We start from the raw sequence: 22,704 nt of genomic DNA, 5'->3' as shown, positions 1-22,704 counted from the left end.
GTCAATACCCAGTAGTTTTAGCTTACAATAGATATTGTAATTCCACATATTTTCCCACCCAGACCTATACCATCATCTTTACAATACATTAAGGGTTTACTTTTTCAGTCAGAATAGCTGGCAATACGTAGTCTCAGATTGAAAGATACACATAGTTTATGTGTGTGTGTATATATATATATATATATATATATATATATATATATATGTGTGTGTGTGTGTGTGTGTGTGTGTGTGTGTGTGTGTGTGTGTGTGTGTGTGTGTGTATATGATTTGTGTAATTTAATGGAAGATAAGTTACTTAATGTTGTAGTCTACAATCTATACTCACAAAAACTATTGTTTCAAAATACTATTGACCTTCCTAACATTGCTTGGTTTTCAATGGGCTATATTAATAATCCAAAGCACAATTACAATGTGAAAAGTTTTAATAATTACTCATTAGTAAATATTTATTTTAAACTCAAGATTATCGATGATAAAAAGTAAGACTAACCCCAGTAAAATTCTGTTTTTATTCAAACCTGTTGGATATACCGCTCTCTTACACGTGATATGTTTGCCTCTCTTTGTACGTAAAACAGCAGTTGTGTACAGAATAAGTAAGTTTGTACAGGAAAACAATATCACGTCAATACAGAAGCAATCTCTTCGTTTTTGTTGGTCTAGATCGCAGTATTTCATTTGATGTTGATATCTCCGACAATCATATTGGGACATGTCGTATTTACACTATCGGAGTAAATAACTCCTTTGTACCTTTCACTGTCGGTTATTAGATAGATATAGAAGATCGATTTCCTATGTTGTGATATTACCTATTTGTAGGCATTCCTGTGTCATTTGAAATTATTTGGACTGTTTAATTGTACTGCATATGAAATTGTATACTATATGTAAAATATAAGTAAAAATGGCAAATTTATGTTTAAAATGAAAAAATATATTTTATTTAAGCAATGATTTTATTCCATATACATCCCTAATCGTATCAGTGTGTTTCATTGACAGACAACTCTCGAATAATTGTTAAAAAAATATAAAATAGTGTCATGAAAGTTTAAATACTAATCTATCTGTTCTTACAAAAAGCATTAAATATTTAACAATAATCAAAAACAGTTAAGTGTATTTAGTTCTGAAATTTAAATTCAAACAGCAATTGCATTAGCGTAGTTTATCTTTTCACAGTAAATTAGACTAGTACCATTCATACAAACATAATAAACTTTAAATCTTTTTACAGGTATTTGGTCTTAAATAAAGATTCTTGGATTTTTAATTTGAATCATAAAATGTCGGAAACAATTAAACATATACTATACGGTACTAAAGTCTTCTCCATTTAGAACTGAGAAGGAAACCTGAGGCTAGGACGAAAACAGTATTTTTGTTATGAGGGCAGTTGAAATCAAAGATTTTTTTTATTTATAGAACTCAAATTTCATTATAAATCTTAATCTTTACATAACCAGTTTTAACAGAAGTAGAACAACGGAAAAATGATTATACGAAAGAACTGTTATATTATATCTACTTAGTAATTTACTTAAAACACTAAATATAGCTTTTTGTATCATCCTTAAACTCCTTATTATAGAATTGTATTGCACTAATATCAGTTTTGAATGCTGTACTCTCTGAATCAATGTGAGGTATCTTAGAAATAAATAAATTCAGCTTATCTTGGATGGCTTGCTTGTAAACCTGCACTCCGAGCACGGGTAGGGGCATTCTTGTCAGCCAATGCAGCAGACGATTCAGCAAACGGCAGTTGTTAATAAAAAAAATAATATATGGATGTCCAAACAGTTTATGCGTTACATTTTGGAAACTGAAAGACACACAGACAAATATCGCAGAGGTTTCTGTTACGCTAACAATATCAAGTCTATAATATTTTTGATGCTTTGTAATCTAAAAGCTATTTTAACACGCTGATTAATCATAAGGGTAACATTTCAAGACAAATGCCCTTAGCACTGTATATGACTACCAACACGGAGAATCTTTTACATAAATTTTCTCGCACGGTATATCTCTGCTAGTACAACATAACACTGGTCACGTAAAAGGTTTCGGAAAGGTTGAAAATTTCATTTCATTCTGATTATAAAATCACAGTTTAAAATCACACATGATCGTACTCAGTTTGTGTAAGAATTATTTATTCTATGTTTTTAATGTTGTCAAAATGGTTACCCACAATAGCAAAGTAAACATATTCCTTACAGCTCCGCCGAATCCCATGGGATGACATGCACCACCATCAATTTTGATTTTTATTTTATATATATTTTGCTTCGTGCAAAATGTCAAGATTTAGGTCAGTTCATTCTCAAGATTTCGGGGTAACAGATAGACGTTTTCAGTCATCGAGCTTCAGTAACGCTCAGCCACTAACGTATTATGGCTCAATCTGTTCTGTAAAAATATTTCAAATATAAATAACATGGTTAAGGTAGCGTTTTTAAAGTTTGTAACATATAATTTTGTTATAATTATTCGTTAAATTTTGTAGGTTTTGAAAAACGTTGTGTAGTGAAGATGTTAATAACAGATATAAATAAAACACATATATTGATGCGAATTTATTGAACTCGATTCGTATTATTGCATAGCTCAGACAAGACAATAACAGTAGTTCAGGTTGTGACGGGGAAGTGACGTTTGGAGGAGCAATATATATGTCAGATATTGATCATCTAAAACCGCTCAAGGAAATACTTAAAATATCCCAAATGTTGAGATATCGTTAGTTGTAATACATAAATAGTTTACTTGACTTTATAATATTAAAAAACCTAGTTTGTCTATTACATATTTGTTCACTATTCTGATCTTTTACAGTTTGTTTTTCTGATACATCTCTTAAAAGCTCCTCTAAGGCTTTTATCCGTTCTTCGTATTCTGCAAAAGATTAGTAAAATAAATAGAAAAAGGCTATGATTTCAATCCTCTGAACGATAAATTTTAAATGGTCTAAATGTGTAGGCTATTTTAATTTTAAATGTGTAATATTATGGTTACTAAAATATAGCTTAGACTATGTAAATAAAAAAAATGAAAGTGTCCAAAAGCAAATACAATTACTTAGTGATTAGTTGTGGCCAGGTAAATAGGCTGGGTTGTTATCTTCCTCAGCTTCAAACTGTTTTCTTTTTAGGCTGACCTACTGCCTACACTTCTTCTGAACTTCTTCCAGTGCCTTGTCCGCTCTAGTCACTCTGCGGTCATTCATCATCTTTATCGCCGATACTCAGTTTTTGCTGGCAGGCAGACTCATAAGTGAGTTACAGACAATTTGTTACGTTGACTTTGTTATATGCTGCAATAGCATCATACACACCCAATTTTATTGTAATGTTTAGAGTCTGACAAATACTTTTTTGAGAATACGGCTCCTTATACATTGTTCGAAGACTCCGCCATGGGCACACTTTGAGAGGGGATAGGATTGGCGAGGTGCCAAAAACCGGTTTTATTTCTTCCAGAACAGTTGATGGTAGGTGAGTGTGCTCTGCATATTTTTATTCGACCTTTTCGACTACTTTTTGGTACTTACACTAAGTTTTAGCATGTTTTGAACACATTGCATGCTGAGGATTATCCTCAGTTGGTGCACTTTGCACTTTGCAGTCTTCATAGCTTGTACGAGTATGCCTTTTTATACATTCCTCCTGATTGCCGGGGATATAGTAAATTTGTATGTATCAATATTATGCCCAGTCAATCTCTATTTATCACCTAAATTCTTCCCATACGTAAGAACCCTTTTAGAGATTTTATGTTTGAAAGTCTACAGTGGACGTAGTCCACACACTCCATTTTATCAATAAAAAAATCGGGTTCATAGAGTTAATTTACAGTTTCGTAGCCTTTGCAGTTTCCATTCCCCAAGTAATATTTATACCCTATTCCGTAATTTGTTTCTGAACGTAACATTCAAACATTTTTGTCACTCTCTTCACTTCCATGTCATCGCTGGTGCCGGAATTGTTGGCAATACATTTGTGCTCATGATCTTTGTCTAATCTCTCTTTACATTGAAAGAATTTTGACATAACTTCTGCATATATTACCTGTCCAGTTATTACACTGGTTGCGCTAACAACACCACTGAGCGATGAGAAACCAGCTCCCATGAATGACACATGCAAGGTCTCGATCTCCATAATTTTTTGTGACTGCCGTTTTAGCTGTCTCTTTCGTCGACTCTAGACATAAAATCTGAGTCAAGAACAATAGTAATTTATTGTATTTGGAAAATGTAGATGGCCTATGAAAATTCATCACGCCTGCGAACACTTGTCCAGTTTCTTGTCTCACTCCGATGCTTTGCAACGCATATACGAAGCTAATGTTGATATCATACGCTTTGCCGTCTTCATCAGCAAGGCTTTTAGACTTTTTCAGTTGGCTATTTCTTTCACCGACTCTTATTTCACATTCAGAGCATGATAACGCGAGCTGTTCTAGGATTACTTGTTTACATTCAACCATTGTTTATCTCTATAGAAAATTATTTATAGTTTCCTTCTATTTAATAGAATCTATATTTAGGTTCTTACCACTTCTTTAATTCTTCATATTAATTTATTAGACACACATTTTGAAATGGATATACTCTTAATGCAATACAAAATCAAGTGAGGTTAGTACAACGTGTTGGAGTAAGGACATTAGCTCTTTTTATATTTTTAAGTGCCGTTAAAAACTATAGCTCAAAAGTTCCGTATATACTGCAAGAAGTATTCTGTTAACCCTCCTAAGCAGTAATCCTGAGGTAACGTTAAAATATCAATCACTGTAGAAACTTTGCACAACTGAGAGTTAGCACTTCTTCCTTAGTTCAAATATATAGTCAAATAATCTATACCAGTTCTACCGTTATCAGTCAGTCAAGGTGGAAGGTCGCATCGATATGAGCTCCATACTATTGTAGATCGTGTGTGTGCCTGCCTGCCCAGTGCCTGTTATAACCAGTAAGCATATACTGCTCGTATTTACAACGTTAGTAATTTGTGTTTAATATTTGATTTATCAAATTGTGTTTTGTGAACAATGGTGTGTACTAAGTGCAGCAAGGAATTCTCCAATACCACGGAGATAGCTAAGTGTGTGGAGTGCAAGGCTGAATACCATACTGGGTGTTGCCGCATACGTACTGCCGCAAAACTGAAAGCTCTGGTCACAAGTGTTGCAGGTTGAAAATGTGACGACTGCCACCAGGATTCGACATCCATTGGAAGCAAGTCTGACACAGAAGATTTCTCCATGCTCAACATTCTCAGATGAAGCAGGACAGTGAACAGTTTAAGCTAAGTTTTACTTCCCTAAATTAGAGCATGTGCAAAGTGGAAAGTTCTCTCGCTGCAGTGGTGGCGAGATTAATGTCTTAGAGGACGAGAACAACAAGTTTAGAGAAGATTGCGAGGAACTGAAGATTAAGAACGCTGACCTCGTCCGTAGAGTGAACGAACTCGAAGATTCTGTAATCGAGCAGGAACAATATTCAAGAGTGGCGAATGTTGAAATACGTGGTGTCCCGCAAACGGAAAAAGAAGACGTGTCCGCAGTTTTGGAATCAGTAGCGAAAGCTCTAAAGTTAGCATTTGATCAACGTGACATTTCCATCGCCCATCGCCTATCGGCACCCAGAAATCTCCGCTTCCATCCAGCCATCGTGGTCCAGTTCGCCCGGCGTTCCGGGAGGGGAGAGTGGCTCGCTGCAGCTAAGAAGACACGTTTCCAGACGACGGATCTTCATGAAACCTTCAGCCCAGGACCTGTGTTCGTGAACGAACACCTAACCTTATACACCAAGGACCTGTTGTGGCGCTGCAAGACTAAGGTAAAGGACGGCTCCCTGGCTTACGCATGGTGTAAGGACGGCAAAGTGTTTGTACGCCACACCGAGAAATCTCGCGCCATCCGAGTCTACCGCAGCGTCGAGGAGATAGATCGTGAGCAGAGTCCAGGACACGGCAAGTAAACAGTGGATAAACTATGTGAGTCAATCTACAGTTCGTTTGTGTTACTTTTTACTGTTATAAAATGTTATTTGATTATTTAACATACAAACAATTTCACTACAACTATTTCATAAATATTAATAACTATTTTCGTTAAAGAATTTAAATTTTGTTTTTATAACTACACAGATTTATGGTTGTAGTATTATTTATGAGTACCATACTATGTAAGTTTTATAGGAATAACATGCGCACGCTTTACTTCACCAAAGCGTTAACAAACATTTAATTTAGTTGTTTAAAAATTAGTTTAAAAAAGTTGTAGATTACGTTTGTTAAATTAAATAATTTTAATTTAATTTATTACGAACGGCTCTTAGCTAAACAATCATTTCTCAGATGTTTTCTTTCTTTTGTTTTTATTTATTAATTTAATTTAATAATAATTTAATTTAATTTTTAACTTATTATTTTCGTCGGAGCGACGTTAAATAATAAATTATTTTAATTTAAGTTCTACCATTGTTTCACATAACATTTATAACGTTTTAATTGGAAATGTAAGAATGTAATTTATAAAAATTCAAATTGTAATCCTTTGAGTAGTTAAATATTCGCCCAACTAATTAGTACCAATGAAAGCACTGATAAGGTGCATTTAGTTATTAAAGTTTTAAACTTTCGATCTATAAAATAGTCAGTTATTCTTACGGACACATTATTACTGCAATATTATAATTTGTACTGGGCGGGCAAGCAGCCAGTAAATAAAATGCTTTTTGAAATTGATGATGGCTTTTATGCGAATCACTGCTTAGAAATAAATAGCTTGAAAGAATATAAAGAATTCTATACATTTTCTTTAAATAGCAAATTAGATCATATCAATTTATTCCATACTAATATTAGGAGCATTACAAAAAATATAGACGAGTTGCTTGTTTACTTCAATTCTATGGTGGAATATTTAGATATAATTGTTCTGACCGAATGTTGGCTGAGGGCAGGTGAGGGTGAGTTGAACATTGACGGATTTGAACTTGTACGCACTGATAAGACTAGGAACCAGAATGACGGCGTGGTTATCTTGGTTAACAAACGGTTACCCGTAACTACAACACAAACCACATTGGGGGACGTTTACGGAATTTCACTAGACTTTACTCACTCAAACAAACGTTTTAACATACTAGCTTTTTACAGAACATTTGATAGTAATGTAAATAATTTTATTGACGCTCTAGAGTCTAGACAATTATTACAATAACATGGAACGAAGGAAAAGGTGCATTTTTCTGGGAGACGCCAACATAGACTTGCTTACATGTAATGACGACATTACAAACAGATACTTAAACTGTCTTAACGGTTACGGACTTGTACAGTGTGTGGATAAACCCACACGTGTGACGGAACATAGCATGACTTGCATCGACCACATCTTTGTGAGTTACGACGACATGAATAGGGTCCGTGCAGCCGTGTTACAGACTACAGTCACAGACCACTACAGTACAGGACTCAACATAACACTCAACACGGCTGTCAGTAGGTCTACTGATACTCCACTAGCACCTATCACATACATTGACCAAACATTGCTCACTAACATTCTCTCCAACTCAAACTGGGAATCCGTCCTGGACAGTTTTGATGTCAATGAGTGCACTACTAATTTTTATCATATTATAAATAATTCAAAAGGAGAAAAAAGGAAAAAAACGTAACCACCCGAAATAAAAAGCTTAAGCCCTGGATTTCTACTGATTTAATAAACCTGATACGTAAACGGGATAAAATGAGTAATATTTTGAAAAGGCAACCATTTAACCGTGAATAGAAAAACAATACAATGGTCTTAGACAGCACTTAACCAACTCTGTAAAATTTGCAAAGCGAAAATATTATAGAACAAAATTAAATGAGACAAAAAGGGATACAAAATTATTTTGGGGTATTATAAATGAGTTAGCTGGAAGAGTCAACACCAAGGACTCGTTTCCCATTACAAAGCATCTTCCAGGAGCCATCATGAATCCAATGCTCTTAAAAAAGTTTCCAATGATTTTAATAAATTGGTTTCCGCTGTTGGAAGTAACCTGGCAACACAAATAGACACAGGAGGGGTGCTAGTAGTGAGGGACTCTGACTACACACTGGGCACGCACTTCACACTGTGTACTGTTTCGGAACAAGATGTACTACGACAGGTGACTGCACTTAGGAAAGGGTCTGCCCCGGGACTGGATGGGGTATCGGTTAACCTTCTTACAAATAATATTCACTTTATCTTAAAACCTTTGACACATTTAATTAATACCAGAATTTCAACAGAAATTTTCCCTGATAAATTTAAATTGGCAAAAATAATTCCCATACACAAATCTAACGACTTTACGATAAAAGCAACTTCCGTCCAATCTCTTTGCTAAGCGTGTTCTCTAAAGTACTAGGGCGAATAGTTAAAGGTCAGCTAGTATCTTACCTGGAAAACAATAACATTTTAAGTGAAAATCAGTATGGATTTAGGCGTGACAAATGTATAAATGATGCTTTATTTGACATAAATAAAGATTTAAATACCAATCTATCTAAAAACAATAGATGCATGCTCATATTCTTAGACCTGAAAAAGGCGTTCGACTCAATTTATCGCAGTATTTTATTGGACAAATTAGTAGCTATAGGCGTCCGCGGCACTGCTTTGGCTTGGTTTATTAGTTATTTCAAAGAAAGGCGTCAAGTGGTTTCAATCTGTGAACATAATAGTGACGAACAAACTGTCGATTACAGGGTAATCCAGGGCAGTACGTTAGGACCAGTTTTATTTTTTATTTATATCAATAATATTTTCAGGATTAATTTATTTGGGAAGCTTTATTTGTTTGCCGATGACAGTTTGATTTTCATTTCAAGTAAAAACTGGTGAGATGTTAAATTAAATACAATGAGTAACTTAAAGACGTTAAAAAAATTGGTTTGACCAAAATATTCTTTTATTGAATATTTCCAAAACAAAATTTATGCCTATTTCTCTGCATTCTAGTACAGAATATAATTTGACAGACCTAATAATTCATCAGTGTGGTAGTTACTCGAATTCGACATGTAGGTGCAAAGAAATAGAGCTAGTAAAACGCTACAAATACCTGGGAGTTGTTTTTGACTCTCGCTTAAAATGGTCTGAGCACGTTGAATATGTTCTTAACAAAATTAGAAAGTATATTTATGCATTTATGAAACTAAGTGAAATTTTAGACGGAAACGAGATAAAATTAGCGTATTATGCTTACGTCCAGTCACTTCTTTCCTTCGATAACATCGCGTGGGGCGGTGCGTGTAAAACGCTTCTTGAACCTCTTTTCATTACGCAAAAGAGTATACTAAAGGCAGGGTTGAGGGGAAATGTGCGTTATCCAACTGAGTCTCTCTTTCAGGAATCCTCCCTACTTTCACTACGACAGTTATATATATAAAAAAATTACTAATTCACATCTACAAAAATACCAGAAACACTCTTGCACTCTTACCAAACAAGATATTCAGAACATGTTGGTATTCATGTAATTAGATTAGATCAATCCTTTTCAAAACCCAATTCTTACTATATTTCAAATATTCTATTTAGAAACATATGTAACGAATTTCAGAACTTAAATTTATTTGAATCAGGTAGTATTACAAAATTTAAATATTATGTCACAGAACTGTTGTTACAAATTGGAGTACAAGGATCCGAGACTTTCATTCACTCAGACTCGGGACCAACCTGACCTTGACCCCTCCTCATCCCCGGCGCTCCTCATATCACGGTCTTGTGTATGTGGTCTTAATTCTACCGATAGTTTTGTCTAATACGACAGTATTATCTCTTATCTCCTTCATCACACAACATTTCTACATTTTATGCCTTAAAACCTTATAGCATAAACTTTTTAGTACGACTCTAGCCTACGCACAGGCTGCTTGCCCATGTAGGCTAATTTCCATTGTAGAATATATGTTAATATGTAATATATAGTTTACTTAAATTATATAAATAATATTTATCTAACTACTGTACTTAAAATTAAATTGTTTTATTTTATCGCCACTTAGTAAGTATAGTAAAGGATAATTTACTGTTTATCAAATGTAAATAAATATAATATCTTGGTGTATATGTTTTTGGAAATAAAAAATGTTTCTATTCTATTCTATACTGTGACAAATGGCTATTTCAGGAAAAACCCAAGCATATGTACAACATCTAGGTCTATGATATCATATTAAAATTTTTCATATTCAAACTGCTGATATTCTTTAATAATGGTGCTTACTTTTACTTTTGAAGTACTTTCTCTGGCTCTGGAACTTTGGCTTCATCACTAGGTTTAGGCCTAGACCTTGGCGTAGCTTTGTCAAGGTACCATCCAAAAGGTTTCCTCCGTTTGAAAATCTTTGTTGATCTTGTCATTTTATACAACAATAAAATACACTTTCCACGAGTATTTCGTAAAATAAAGTAACAAAAGTGGGGTTTTCCCACTAATGATTTGCTTCCTGTAAACGCAAACATCACCACAAAAACAGAAAAAACTAAATATATAGTATCGTTTTTTCAGGAGCCGTGGTGTTCAATGCTTTTAAAATGCTCTTGATGGTGTAGCATTACCAATTAATTAGTAGGCTACTGCACAGCTCGTTGTGAGGACTGAAGTTGCGTGCAAGCCGTCTTGAATATATATGCGTGCAGATTATATTGTTTTAAGCTAACTTACCATTAGAAAACATATACATTTATATATACGAGTAATTGTATAGAGGACATGTTTACAAACTGCAAAAACGAAAAACAAAAAAATTTAAGTGGTCTACTCCCCTTAAGTGTGAGTTAACTTTGAGATTAAAAATAAGAAAAAGAACTTATTTATATGCAACTTGAAACAAAATTTTAGAAGAGCTTGATTAATTGATACGTATTATCTCTACTATTTGCTTGTTCCTTTCCTGAAGGTTAAACACTTATTAACCATTACATATATTATACTTAAATATTTCATTAAAAATTCTGTATTTGTCCAGATTTCTTATTCTTCGTCACACTATTTGTTATATTTTAATAGTTTGTTAAAATACGAACGTGCGATACGACATCCAATAGTCTTGGTTGATGAATAACAGTCGGCTTGAATCACTCGTTGAATCGTTGGATCGTTGCAGGTGCTTACATTTTTACTAAAAATAAATTACAAATATTAAATATAGTTATAAATATATTATATATATTAAAAATAATATATAATTTTAAATATATTCCAAAACATCTTTCGATATCATAACCGCGTCATCAGTTATATATCCAAACAATGTTTAAGAATATTAATTCTTTTACAACTAATATAAAATGTTTTATGATATTATCATGACAATATGTATATTTTTATACTATAATAATTTTACAATTAAAATCTACAGGTTCCATGTTGCATACAGGCCTTACTAAGAATATAGTAAGACACGTCCAATGGAAAGAAATGCACGATAATCAAACTAGTAATTGTTAATATATACATTATTTTTCATGCAAAGTATAACATTTTAATTTATTCCCGAAATATCCAGCGGAACACAGACATAAATCAGACAGTAGAAAAAATTTACCAGCTCAGTGAGGGTATTTTAACTTTGCTAATATCAAGAAGTTGGTAATGGAATTCAGTTTCAGATTAAAAAAGATTTAGTAACCCCATTCATTTAAAACATGTTATATTAAAGGAGAATTATAATAAACTTATGTTTCTAATTTGAAAGATTCTTTCAACAAGTTTTAAATATTGCGGAAATATTCTCAATTCTTAAACTTAGACATTCCAAAAATAGATTTAAATGGGTTATCATATTAAAATAATAACATTAAGTTTAAAATGTTTACAAAACGAGTTTTATTAACACTTTATAACACTATGCTCACAACACATACTTAATTTCTCTGAAGTAATTGTAAATGTGTATATTACTAATAAGGAGATCAACTATTAGTTTGTTCTCCCTGCATCGGAAACGTGTTTTATTTTGAAAATAACTCAATATTGTCTTTATTAGAACTCTTTCTTAAAAACTTTGAATAATTTAAATAGTAAATAGACACTCGACATTCCAAATAAAAATAATCCTTTTTAATCTGTATTGTCTTCAAGCTATTCCAACGAGACAAGAAATTGTAAATAAATTGTTTCTGACTTGTATAGCCTACAAGTAGGAGTATAAAGGTGGATCTGAAGCTTCGTGTCACTACTGTAGGTCTCCTGTGTCAAGGAGAGCTTGTTGATTTATGGCCAATCCACCATATTCTTGTTCTTCAGCACTTCTCATGATTCACACTTGCCATGTCGATTGGGCGACCTGCATGTAGTAGAATATGTAAAATGGTTACTTCCTACTTCAAGTTTAAACAGTGTCTAAATTTCAAGGAGGAGTTCAATCAAAAATGAGAAATTTTTTATCATTTCAATTAATTTACAGTTGGATCTTGTTAGTAGTATAACAAAATTGTAAACCTATTCAAAAACGTTGTCCCCATTCATTATTTTATGACATAATTTTCTTCAATATCACCATGTTAAAAATCAATCTTTAATCAAGTTAAAATGCAATCTTCTATGACTGAATTTTGAATTGATTTTAATATAATAGCAATTATGAGAATATAAATAATTTAATTTTGTTCTAATTTAATAGACCTTACGTTCAATAACAGAAACTAAATTGTACGTGGAAATTCGATATTTATTACTTTCGTGTGCTCTAGGTCAAATAGAGATTATTTTATTGCAACAATAATTCTTCAATATAACCAATTCCAGAAATAATTGAATAGTACTAAAAAAAGTACTCACCATGAACTTGATTATTCCTTATATTTGTATATACAGTATATGTGATTGTGGGTGTTTTAAATTTCTTTTTCTTTTTAAATCATTATCATGCCAAATAGTAACTTTATAGTATGTTGAATACAAACACAACAATGCAAACAATATTCATTATTGTACTTTATTGTATTTTATCACATCAATTACTATGATAAAATATAAATTAGTTTTCTTACTTAAAAACAAATGTGTTTGTTATCGATGCACAACTGTGTTTAACGAACTAGTCGAAGCCACGATCCGAAATAAGATTAAGCTCCTAAACACACCTTTGATCAGGGTAATAAACAACGGGGTTTTTCATACGGAAACCAAATTTTAATTTTACATACACGTTTTATTTATTTTTCCTACGTTTATACTATCAAGTTAGCGTATCACAGCTGTTTTTTTTAATTGTGCGCCAGCTGATATTTCAGATCTTTGTTATTAGGTAACAGCATTATTACATGGACCAACTTAAAAATCAAAAAGAGCTGTTATTGTGCATTATTACAAAACATTATTTTTAGCCGTTAAAAATTGTTCTTCATAAAGTGATGTTCAACCAAATAGAATTTGACTCTTCAGCACAGTTAGGAAAAGATTTTGATTATTGTTGTTAATGATGCATTAGAAGACTTTTAATTCCTCCAATGAGAACTTTAATAGCTATCATAACTGATTCTTGAGTGCATGAGAAAAATGGCACATATTAATATCGTTTTATATGAATGTATGTTTCCACTATGATTAAAATTCAAGTCCTATCTTAGTGCCCTCATAAATATTATGGTATACTGAAAATTATACAAAAAACTATTTTGATTCTTCATACAGAATTAGGTGCCATTTAACGTCACAAAACTTGAGCGCAGGTGGTGCAGAGTTGATCGATTCCTAATCTTGAGGAAGTTCCCGAGGAACCCAGTTTAATTGACTTCCTCACTTGGGAATTAGTTTACTCTCTCAACAAATCCTGAAATAACATTTATAGCTGCTCAGCAATGAAACATTTATTGTATTTCCCACTGAATCAAGAAAGATCCGACACGAATATAGAAAAAGTAATCAAAGCGTTGCTCCAGGGAGTTACTTTGAGAGTGTTGGAACAAAAGAGGCGGTCTATTGTGTTCCGAGACAATGCGGTAACAAGGCGTCTCTGTCCCTAATAGTGAAGTATCGACGACAGAACAACCAAAACTCTAATTAACTCAATACGCTATTCGCATTTTGTAATACACTCAAATGCGCTAAGTCCTAAAGATTAAATGCATTTTGAATTCACAATATTGCAAACGTCGTAAGAAGGTAAATTTGTATTATAATAATTGTATTCGCATTAAATGCAGTTACGAGTACATTTAAACAATGTCAAAATAAAGTATAGTTTAAAAGGCCCAAAATAAAAAAAACATACTAACTTTATATGTCTTTTTTTAAAGTTCAATAGCTCATGTAATTTGAGTAACGAGCTCAGAAAATACTCATAGAAAATATATTATAAATAATACAGAAACTTATAGCAAACATAGTGACGAAGGTAACGAAAATAAGAAAAATATCAATATTTTTGTTTGTAGTAGGTTTATTTCGTATAAACCAATTCCAGCTTGTAAATATTAATGTTAATATACGTAATTATAAAATTTAAACATAAGATAGTCATATACAATCATATCTATACAGTTTTTATTGCTAGTATTCAATAATAGAGTATAACATCATATCACAAGTGCTCCAATGACGTAACGCACACTTATACATACAAGACCGATGAATAGTATACTAAAATATATCAATCTTGTTACATATGTACAACCTTCAACTATACATATTTACATTCTTGGACCAGAATACGTTTGATATACTCGTAAATATACTGTACATAAAACGTAAAACTACTACTTAGGAAAGTGATTACATTAAAGCCAAATCTAATTTAAAGAGGATTAAATAAAACGTAATCATAAAATCTCTTAATTTTTTATATTAATCTTAACTTGATAAAGCTGGTCAGTTATACGGATATAGTTTCACTAATTAAATAAATAAATTACTTGATATAAATATAGTTTTAATCGACTAGTTTTAATGAAACTCCCAAAATACTGTTACTTTATGCAATAGAATATATTTTCCGTTCTATTCCATAAGCGTTACTTACAAATTTATAGGTATTTCTACAATCTTACGTTTCTCATGTACTTCTAGGTACTACTATGAATTTTTTAAAGGTATTGTACAAGTGATTCCAGCAGTGAAAATATTTTATTCCTAACTTCTAAACGTCTGGTCCTTGTTGATTGTCACTTAATACGAATGAAGTATCTTCGAAACTCCAGAACTAAGTATTGTTCAAGACATTTTTAAATCATCATATGTTTTTAATTTGTGATTTTTTTTTCAAAATAACAAATCAATCTATCAACACCTCAGAACCTTTCAAAGTATAGTAAAAAATTGTAAAACCTACAAATATACTATGTAAAAAATATTAATCAATTATTTTTCCATTTTCCTTGTTAAAATTATGATTTGGGTTTTATAAGGTGTGGCATAGTTATAATCATAAATATACTCATTGCATATTCCTATGCTAAAAAGATACTTATGGAATAATTATGAGGCCAGAATAAAACTAAACGCTCATGTTGCTCAACTTTTCAAATCGTTACAATGTATTCAGCAACTTTGTTCTAATGCGGCTTTTGGAGCCCAAAGTGGAATTTTGTGCTACTAAGAGATCAGCGGGTCGTAGCCCGGAGGGATTTTCAAATTAGAATAGGGTTCCATGTTTAACTTGTGATCATAAGAATGTTTGTGTAAAATTAAGTTTTGAAATCTTTTTTAAAACTGAAATACAGAGTGAGTTTTATGTCCTGGCACACCTGGATATAATTTAAACGGCCCGAGATATCTACGTAAAACCTTGACCCTACCTATTATAACATATATTTTTAATTTTTCAAGTTGTTGAAAATGTTGCCCCCCTTTTCTTAAGGGGGTTAAAGGGGGGCAACTAAACATTTTCAAATACAAACCCCTATCATTGCGTTAGTGTTGACTCATGTTACGATAAACAGGACAAGACAGTTACTGATTTTATTATTGTAAATTTGTCATAAAATCTTTTAAAATAAACGTAGAGACCTCTAGTTTGCATTATTGGATTTCTTTTGTTATTCCCTTTAAAATGAGGGGTCACATGATAGGGGTTTGTATTTGAAAATGTATAGTTGCCCCCCTTTACCCCCATTTAGAAAAGGGGGACAAAATGTTCAACAACTTGAAAAATTAAAAAAATGTGTTATAATAGGTAGGGTCAAGGTTTCACATAGATATCTGGGGCCGTTTAAATTATATCCAGGTGTGCCAGGACATAAAACTCACTCTGTATATCTAATATAAGTCAAACAAATAATTAGCTATAAACTGAGTTTAACGGCTTCAACATGTATCACTGAATGAATAATATTCCTAACGTATTTCACCCTCGCTGTGGAAAACCACTTCAGCCAAAAGCTGAAAGTACCTTTACTTTTCTTCCATAAGAACAATGTTAAACTTCACACACTTTTACGACCTTATTTTTAATCGTAGAACTATGAGCGATATCTCAATTTAAAGTATTATTATATGCATCTAATTACTTGTTGGTTTTTCTTGCAAAACTTTATACTTTTAATACGTAAATCGTTAATTATAAAAAGTTTTATATTTTTATTATGATAACCAATAAAAATAGCAAAAACAAACTAAACAGGTGTTTGGATGCGTATTTATTTTAGCTTTACTTAACTTTACGACTAAAATAAGATAATAAATGTGCATGAAGTATATCATTATTCAAATGATGCTGAATCAAGATAGCCGCCAAAACAGCCACCCATTAATTCACGTTTCCACGAAGTATGAACTGTAAATCGTTGATCACAGTCATGAAATTGGCGCATAAAAGTACTTAGTTATTCACTTATTGAAAATAGCGTCATAAAAGCATTTCTTTGCTTATTTAGTGAATATGTTCTACAAAAATATAGATATATGTTTCTGAGATGATTTTCTACGCATACCGAAAGTGGTAGGTTTCAGTTTAGGCTATGTGGAAAGTGAAGTTAAAACTGTTGTTGACGTTACATTGACTATCAGTAATATGAAGGGGGAAAAATATAATATACTAAAAAATGTATATAATAATGCAATATTTACTTTCAAGTTTTAAATTTACTTAATTATTAGTATATTATAAAAAATACTTATTAAAATAATACCTAACGACAGTATGATTTTTTTCATATTATTATCTTCAGATATTAATATTATTATACACATGTATATATTCCTCAATAATCAACAAAATTTATTTCAATACCACTCAAAAGAGAGTTTTGGTATTTAGGATCAGTACTATGATCAATTATTACATTATTTGATTTTTCTGTACCTATAATTTCTTTACCCGAATAATAAAATGAAAATATGAAATTTAAGAAACACCAAAGCAGAGATATGCAAACATCAATTAGGGCTTAAAACTATAAATATGATTCGCATTCAAATCAATATCAACTGCCGTTTAAAAATATTCTATACTGTTACAAATCTAGTCTCATAAATTAAGTTCCTTACAGGATTAAAAATAAATTACATTAATCACTGCTTAGACACTTACTTAAACATTTAGTAAATCCATATTCAATTTGCTTAACTAAACACTTAAAAATGTTTTGCTTGCTAATCTACCTTCGTGATTTCTAAACTATTTACATCTATTCACAAAGACTGGAAATTGGAAAATGAATACTATATTTGAAATTATCGTAAATATAAGATATAGATAATCAGCATTTTATTAGAATATGATTGCTTTACCAATTAGTCATTTTAAGAAATAAAAATACTGAGTCAGCCTTTAAATAGTTAAAAACTCGTTTTTAAAACTAATTCATCTATTTCATATTTGAAAATATCAAGCATTAAAAGTACGACGACTCCATTTCGGCGTAAAATATGTCCATTGCTGTTTTAGGCCACTATTTATTTCACTAGAAATATTTTATTAAAATAATTCTTGGCTCTGTACCATACAGCAATAAAACTTTAGTATATTTCATTTTGTAGGTTTTACACAGTGCCTAAATGCCTCCAAGTGATAGATATTTATTTAATCATTGAAAGGTTATACTGTAACATAAGTTATAACGATGTTATGAGTATTAAAGTTAATTGGATGAACTACCAAAGATACAAAATGATACAAATCTGATACAAATCATGACTAACAGGGTCAATCATGAAAATCAAAATTGAATATTTGGTCTACGGTGTATAAAATAATTTTAAGTAAGAACGTCCCTTCAGTGACGTTAACTGTGGATATTCTTGTAATTTGATGCTTCTCCGAACTGTGATTTTGTCTCATTCTTTTGATGAAACGTGATGGGGATAGATGTTGGCGCGTGTCTGTAACACCGAGTACAATTCACGTTGTGTAATAGTGAATGTAACACTATTCTATATTTTGGAACAGGTAAATGGAGGTGACTAAATATCTTGATAGCATATACGAAATAAGTAAGTATAGATTAAAACTTTTTGTATTGCTAGCAATACAAACGAAATGAGCAAAACAGGATGGTAAAAGATGAAGAAAGAAATGGTCTGATAACCGATAATGACCGAATACGACTTTATATAGTCATTGAACTTTATTTTACACATACCATTAAGTGTTAAGTAGTCAGGTTTGTTAAGATACATAGGTGTATTATAGGTAAAATTATTGTGCATGCTAAAAGTGACATCCAAAACCATTGGATTTTATTTTCTTATTCATCGGTAAAATGCAAAGTTACATTTGTTATTCCCAAAGAATCTTAATTGTATTATTCTGCAAGAAACAACTTGGAGAACATGAATAATGCTAAGGAACTCTGGACAACTTTCATGTCTGTGGTATACCAGAAGTCACTGGAAGTAAGAGGCTTGGATATCAATAACGTAGTTGTTGATATAATGGTCGGGACTCTTAATGTGTCTTGACGACTACACTGTTGTTAGTAATACGAGTCCGTGCACTGAATGTCTGGAATCACTGGAAGGCGTTTGTTTGGGCATCAGTAACTACGATCGTGGGAGAGTAGTTGAGACTCTTGATGGTGTCTGGAGGACTACTAGGACTGTGGTTTGCAGTTCTGGAAGGAGTAGCGGCCAGACGAGTCTGAACACTGGAAGGTGTCACGTTCAGTTTGCAAGACGACCTCCTCCTGTTCGGACTCGGAATTCCTAGACTGTGACCTGGTTGAGGGGAGCTGTATAAACAACACAAACTGCCATGAATTAACCAAATTGCATTTTTTGCAATCAAACGAAGGTTTAACTTATATATCTAGAAGGATATGTTATACCATCAGTTCTCCGAAAATTTATCTTCAAAAGATATTTTGGAACATCGCCAACAGGTTTACGGTACATTTATGATAAAATTAAAAATTTATCTTGCATTTTGAAACTGCAAGACACTGAAAACAGTCTACAAGCAGAGAACAAATTTGACTTGTACAAACAATCTAGTTTTTAGTTTAATCGATAGAGGAATTTCCTCTAAGAGAAAAGGTTTTTCAACCTAACATGTACATAATATTTAACCAGCGTCAATCAACCATGAAAACCCATTAATTGGATATTCGGTAAAAAGTGTGACTTTCATTCTCTTTATGTTGAACATGAACTATTAATTACATAACTGATTATTTTAAGAATCCATGTTAAAACATATTCCGAGAAAAATATTACTGCTTAATATTTTAAACGTACTGATACATAATCTTATAATTCCACTCGCATAGAAACTAACCTGCTGGCTGATGATCGTTTTCTGTCCTAGAGGAAATTTATTTCTAAATGTTACAATCAACTTTTGTGTTTGGCTCTCTTTAAATATTATGAAATACAAACAGGTTATAACCACTAAAAACCAAATAAAAAGTGTGTGTAAAATTTTCAGGTTAATTGTTCAAAAATAATTGGCGATCCTTGCGCTTCGCCCTACTGACTCAAGGATGACTTCATTACTGTCTTGTGTTACAATTTACTATATAGATTTTCTGGCTTTGTTTGAAGGTGATGATAAGTAATTTCACAGAAAGTTCAGAATAGTTATTGCAGTGTAGTTAAAGCTTCTAGCTAATATTAACAAACTATTATCGGTTAATATTTGCTTCATAGAATAACTGTATTAATTCTGATGTAAATCTATGTTTTCATAAATCACGAATTGAGTTAGGCCTCCCTGCAGGTCCATCTCCCACTGATACTTGCAAGTAGAAATAGCCAATAAAAAAAACTTAACCAAACTGAATTGGTCGGTAGGTCTAGTTACCTACAGATTATGACTGTTGGAATGGATAGGAATGCCTTAGTTTTCAAAATCTTTACAAGATAAACATAAGAGATTTCTAATTTAAATTTTAGATGCTGAAACAGAAAAGCCTCACTTTCATATTGAGGTATTTAGATTACCTACCACAAAACCTCGGGTGTCTGAACCATGGCATCTAAGGACCTATCTACCACCCTAACCTTGTTCTGAATATACAGACACCAAAAAAACGCTCGGATCTCCTTAGAGAACTATGTGGAGTAAAAGGTTTTTCCACTTTCTTGCATTATGTGAACAACCAAAGTAAAGTTTTGCATATATCTCTTTTCGAAGAGTGTAAAACAACTATTCTGGATCATCATTTATTCCTTAGTTTTTCTGTTCAAATAATAATTAAACTCCATACATTCCTAGTTTGTTCGGTATTATTCATTAGAAAATTACGTTAGATCTTGGGCTCTATCTCTTTCCAATAAAGGTGTATAAAGATTCCTATTATTGTAGGTTAACGGTATTTCTCGCAGGAACGTTATACCCTTTTCTTCAAATCGTTACATTTTTAAGTCACGTCGACTGAAAATTATTAATTCCAGAGAATCCATCCCAATTTTACTGAACATTAATTATTTGTAATTTTCGAAAGGCTTCAATGATCTATGCTTTGTTAACAAGTGTTAATTTTGGGTTTAAATCTATAAAATTACAAGGTGTCCAGAGCATGGTTTTGAGAAATAATTCACGACTTAAGGTTCAAATTGGAATATTTAATAATATTTATAACTCTTAGAGTCATAGTCACATAATATATAAATGTATAGATTTTGACACTAACTCCGTGCACTTATTAAATCACAAACTTAAATAAAAGTTTCCTTTGTGATAATTTTATTCCAATGGAGGAAATGTGTTCCTTAAAAATAGTTGTACAATAAGAATAAGAGCAAGACTTTCGATCATTGATAACGAAACTTTTGATATGTGACGCTCTTTGTTAACATGATAATCCGAAACAGCGAGGTAACAACTCAGAACGCTGTTGTTAAAGAGGCCCTTGAGATTATCATACTTTAAAGAGAGTGAGATATTTCTTCCTGACAGGAAATCTATTACGTTACAGAAATCTTTGAAAGAAACCTTATCTCAATGTGTAATATCAGAAAAAAATTCTGTATCGGTTAGTCTGTGAAGTTCTTAACAAGAAATGTAAGGATTAGTTTCCTTAGAAATTAAACTAACTTTTATTGTTGAGAACTTTTCCAGAAGTGTTTGATTGAATTAAAAATGCCGACAGATGTTATATTCGCAATTACGTTCTATATAAACATCAAGAGCTACCATGCCTCTGTAGGATTGTCATTTAACTGTTTAGTTACGATAAATGTAGCAATGATATTTGGAGTGTTGTTATAAATCTGGAAATTGCTAAAAATAATGAGCTACTGTGTTACTTTTCAAATTCTCTATGAAGTGGTTCTTGTTGAGTAGCGTATAACCCACTGAGTGCTATAACCTTTAGCAGGAAGTGCTATACGTCAACAGTACTTTAGTTGTAGTTTAAATCTTAAACAAGGATGGGATTTCGATTATTTGCCCTCGCTATATACAAAAAATAACACTATTGTCATCATAGCGTTATAAAAAACCATAAGGCTTACGTCTAAGTATGCAAAATAAACTGTTTGTAGTTATGACTTCACCAATGTCATAGATAGGTTGTACGTCAAATACGCAAACACCTTGAGTATCCAATCCATGCTAATACACTGAACAAGTGCACTGGCACCATATCCGTAAAATAACACTTTCATAGTCCACTGGTAACTGAGAAAGACTGAGGAATAACAACATGGGAGCTTCCTGCGGCAGTAGGGCAACCTGTTCCTTGCGCTACATATGCCGCTAGACCAGCTTAATACTAAACAGTGAGCTTGATTGTAACATACTTGGTGCTAACTGTTTGAAGCGTTCATTGCCTCTATGAGTTCCTGTTCCCAGTCCTGTTCCTTGGGCTCCTCCCGCCGTACCAGCTTAATACTAAACAGTGAGCTTGATTGTAACATACATGGTGCTGACTTTTGAAGCATTCATTGCCTCTATGAGTTCCTGTTCCCAGTCCTGTTCCTTGGGCTCCTTCTCCCGCCATACCAGCTTAATACTAAACAGTGACCTTGATTGTAACATACTTGGTGCTAACTGTTGAAGCGTTCATTGCCTCTATGAGTTCCTGTTCCCAGTCCTGTTCCTTGCGTTCCATCTCCCGCCGGACCAGCTCCTTCTCCCGATTGTAGGTCCGGAACTCTGACAGATGTTCCTCCAGATCGACATCCTGCAGATATACTAAGTGTCTACTTATGTGAAGCACATTCAATTTAGATATAAATAGCACTGTATAAGGTATCTGTTTTTTAGAGTTCATTTATACAATTTTTCTAAAATACTTATATAGGCT

General features: G+C 32.5%; 1 protein-coding gene across 1 annotated transcript in view; it reads right to left on the bottom strand.

The window, feature by feature from the left end:
* Positions 1-16,039: 16,039 nt before the first annotated feature.
* Positions 16,040-22,704, bottom strand: part of LOC124359813 (serine/threonine-protein kinase 32B) — a 169,176-nt gene continuing 162,511 nt past the window's right edge. The window contains exons 11-12 of the mRNA XM_046812861.1: positions 22,439-22,581; positions 16,040-19,185 (exon numbers count right to left, since the gene is read on the bottom strand). Of these exons, the coding sequence (XP_046668817.1) occupies positions 18,966-19,185; positions 22,439-22,581 (363 nt within the window). The 3' untranslated portion in view covers positions 16,040-18,965. The remainder of the gene's footprint in view (positions 19,186-22,438; positions 22,582-22,704) is intronic.

This window comes from Homalodisca vitripennis, chromosome 4, assembly GCF_021130785.1.
Source record: "Homalodisca vitripennis isolate AUS2020 chromosome 4, UT_GWSS_2.1, whole genome shotgun sequence".
Taxonomy (NCBI): domain Eukaryota; kingdom Metazoa; phylum Arthropoda; class Insecta; order Hemiptera; family Cicadellidae; genus Homalodisca; species Homalodisca vitripennis.
This window is presented reverse-complemented; position numbering and strand designations above follow the sequence as displayed.